The sequence below is a fragment of the Mya arenaria genome, chromosome 3 (genome assembly GCF_026914265.1).
Source record: "Mya arenaria isolate MELC-2E11 chromosome 3, ASM2691426v1".
NCBI classification, from domain to species: Eukaryota; Metazoa; Mollusca; class Bivalvia; order Myida; family Myidae; genus Mya; species Mya arenaria.
The window spans coordinates 9,292,425-9,296,088 of record NC_069124.1 but is presented as its reverse complement, the minus strand read 5'-3'; the positions used below and the strand labels follow the sequence as shown (position 1 = coordinate 9,296,088).

The window sequence follows — 3,664 nt, the reverse complement described above, 5'->3', positions numbered from 1 at the left end:
ATTAAACATAAACAATGTTTCATTCTTTAAAGTGCTTAAAGTTTAGTATGGTTGAAATGGAACCTTGTACTAAACACAGGCTTTATTTGGAATCGCCTTAACGCTGGCTTCTGGAACTATTGAGCCCCCTGCCACGTGTCAACCGCCTTCTGTAATTCAATGACACGTGGCTTCTTAATCTGTCACGTGACCAATACTCGATAAAAATGGTGGTTACATTGTAAATGAGAATCTTGGAGCAAATGTAGAAACATTCGTTATAAATATACACGTGCAGTGGATGAGTTTCACACATGAATGTATTCTAAATGCACGTGCCTGGTTCTAAATATTCCCTGAAAATAAAATTTATTAGTAATTCGATTGCTCCAGAGATTCTTTTGGTATCAAAATCTGGCATCTTTAGCCGATATTTTTGTTCGAACATTTTTTTGTTTGTTTATTCAGTAAATGTAGTATATGCATGACCAAACATAATATCTAACTTCACTTATGTATTCAAGCAGATGTTATCAATAATTTGTGTGCGTATCAGTACAACAATTATTTCTTGTACATGGCAAGTTATCTAGGTTTAATTAATGTTATCGGAACCATCGCTTAAATAACAGTTTTTCTTGTTACCTGGTAGCAGCATAATTACAAGTAAACATTATACTCTTCGACAGTGAGAGTGTATTTAGATTTATTTTCCCTGATTGTGGGCTGTACAATTCGAAATATTGACAGCAAAAGCTCTTTACTGTTGACAAATCAAAGTCCGTGGCACATAAACTGCCTCTATTGGTTGTCAATATAAACCAATGACGATTGAGCACGTGAATATACGCCTCTTTTTATCGCCTGTGTCGAGTTATTTATAAAAATATACCGGCTATTTTTAGATCTCGGTTGTCTCGCTTTTCGCTAGATAGCTTTATAATACAAATTATCAACATGTTAAGCATGTGATTCCGTGGTGTAGTGGTTATCACATCCGCTTAACACGCGGAAGGTCCTGGGTTCAATCCCCAGCGGAATCAGTTTTTTTCTTATGTTTTTTTTCACCATATTTTTGTTCATTGCAGATGTATATATTAACAATATATTCTATTTCAACGAAAACTAGCATGCATAAACCATTTAAAAAATAGCATAACTATTTTATTTCTATATTCCAACAAAAGTAATTGTGCCATCATAAAATGTAGTGATTCCGTGTTGTGGTTATCACATCTGCTGAACAAGCAGCAGGTCCCGGGTACAATCCCCAGCGGAATCAGATTTATTTTGGTAATGTAATATGCATGTAGAAATACTGAACAAGCTTAGCATTTTTGTAACTCACCATTAGTTATAAATCACCCCAGCCTCTACGACCCCGCCCACACGAGCCCCCTCTTACGACAAATCCTGTACCCTTCACTGTATACTACCTGTCGCGATGTACATGTGGGGCTCATTATATACATTTGAATAAAGCTTGAACGGGCGTTCCGACACTGAAAACTTGAATGTTTTTCGTAGAATTACCTCAGTAAAATTTTGATGTCTGCACGACAGAAAACGCAAATTAACACTGGTCAGGTCTCCCTGACACAGGACCTGACCTTCTCTAAATGACTGACACATGACTTGACCTACTTTCAATGAACGCAGGACCTGTCCTACTCTCGATGAACACAGGACCTGGCCTACTCTCAATGAACACAGGATCTGACCTACTCTCAATGGACACAGGACCTGTCCTACTCTCGATGAACACAGGATCTGGCCTACTCTCAATGAATACAAGATCTGACCTACTCTCGATGAACACAGGATCTGGCCTACTCTCAATGAACACAGGACCTGTCCTACTCTCAATGAACACAGGATCTGACCTACTCTCGATGAACACAGGACCTGTCCTACTCTCGATGAACACAGGATCTGACCTACTCTCAATGAACACAGGACCTGTCCTAATCTCAATGAACACAGGACCTGGCCTACTCTCAATGAACACAGGATCTGATTTACTCTCGATGAACACAGGACCTGGCCTACTCTCAACGAACACAGGATCTGACCTGCTCTCAATGAACACAGGATCAGACCAACTTTCAATGAACGCAGGAAGTGAAATACTCTCAATGAACACAGGATCTGACCTACTCTCAGTGAACACAGGATCTGACATTCTCTCAATGAACACAGGATCTGACATTCTCTCAAAGAACACATAACCTGGCCTACTCTCAACGAACATAGGACCTGACCTACACTCAATGAACATAGGACCTGACCTGCTCTTAATGAACCCAGGACCTGACCTGCTTTCAACGAACACGGGACATGACCTCACCGAACACAGGATCTGACCTGCTCTCAACGAACACAGGACCTGACCTGCTATCAATGAACGCAGGATCTGACCTACTCTCAGTGAACACAGGATCTGACATTCTCTCAATGAACACAGGATCTGACATTCTTTCAAAGAACACATAACCTGGCCTTCTCTCAACGAATATAGGACCTGACCTACTCTCAATGAACATAGGACCTGACCTGCTCTTAATGAACCCAGGACCTGACCTGCTTTCAACGAACACGGGACATGACCTCACCGAACACAGGATCTGACATGCTCTCAACGAACACAGGACCTGACATGACCTCACCGAACACAGGATCTGACCTGATCTCAATGAACACAGGACCTGCCCTATTCTCAAGGAACACAGGATCTGACCTTCTTTCAATTATCACAGGACCTGCCCTACTCTCATTGAACACAGGATCTGACCAACTTTCAATGAACGCAGGACTTGACCTACTTTCAATGAACACAGGACCTGACCTACTCTCAATGAGCGCAGGACCTGACCTGCTCTCAACGAACACAGGATCTGACCTATTCTCAATGAACACAGGATCTGACCTGCTCTCAATGAACACGGGACCTGACCTGCTCTCAATGAACACAGGACCTGACCTACTCTCAACGAACACAGGATCTGACCTACTCTCAATGAACTCAGGATCTTACCTACTCCTAACGAACACAAGACCTGACCTACTCTCAACGAACACAGGATCTGACCTACTCTCAATGAACTCAGGATCTTACCTACTCCTAACGAACACAAGACCTGACCTATTCTCAACGAACACAGGACCTGACCTACTCTCAACAAACACAGGATCTGACCTACTCTCAATGAACTCAGGATCTTACCTACTCCTAGCGAACACAAGACCTGACCTACTCTCAACGAACACAGGACCTGACCTACTCTCAACGAACACAGGATCTGACCTGCTCTCAGTGAACACATGATCTGACCTGCTCTCCTTGAACACAGGACCTGTCTCTCTCTCATTGAACACAGGACCTGACCTACTCTCATTGAACACAGGATCTGACCTACTCTCAACGAACACAGGATCTGACCTACTCTCAACGAACACAGGATCTGACCTACTCACAACGAACACAGGATCTGACCTACTCTCAACGAACACAGGATCTGACCTACTCACAACGAACACAGGATCTGACCTACTCTCAACGAACACAGGATCTGACCTGCTCTCATTGAACACAGGATATGACCTACTCTCAACGAACACAGGACCTGACCTACTCTCAACGAACACAGGATCTGACTAACTCTCAACGAACACATGATCTGACCTG

At 42.7% G+C, this 3,664-nt stretch overlaps 1 protein-coding gene and 1 non-coding gene across 2 annotated transcripts; both read left to right on the top strand.

Annotated features, from left to right (window-relative positions):
- Positions 1 to 949: 949 nt before the first annotated feature.
- Trnav-aac (transfer RNA valine (anticodon AAC)) lies at positions 950 to 1,022 on the top strand. Its single transcript has one exon. It is a non-coding gene; the product is annotated as a tRNA-Val (tRNA).
- Positions 1,023 to 2,581: 1,559 nt separating this feature from the next.
- On the top strand, positions 2,582 to 3,304 carry LOC128228926 (protein rtoA-like). Its single transcript, XM_052940484.1, has one exon. It carries the CDS (start codon positions 2,582 to 2,584, stop codon positions 3,302 to 3,304), a length of 723 nt encoding a protein of 240 aa, XP_052796444.1.
- Positions 3,305 to 3,664: the final 360 nt, after the last annotated feature.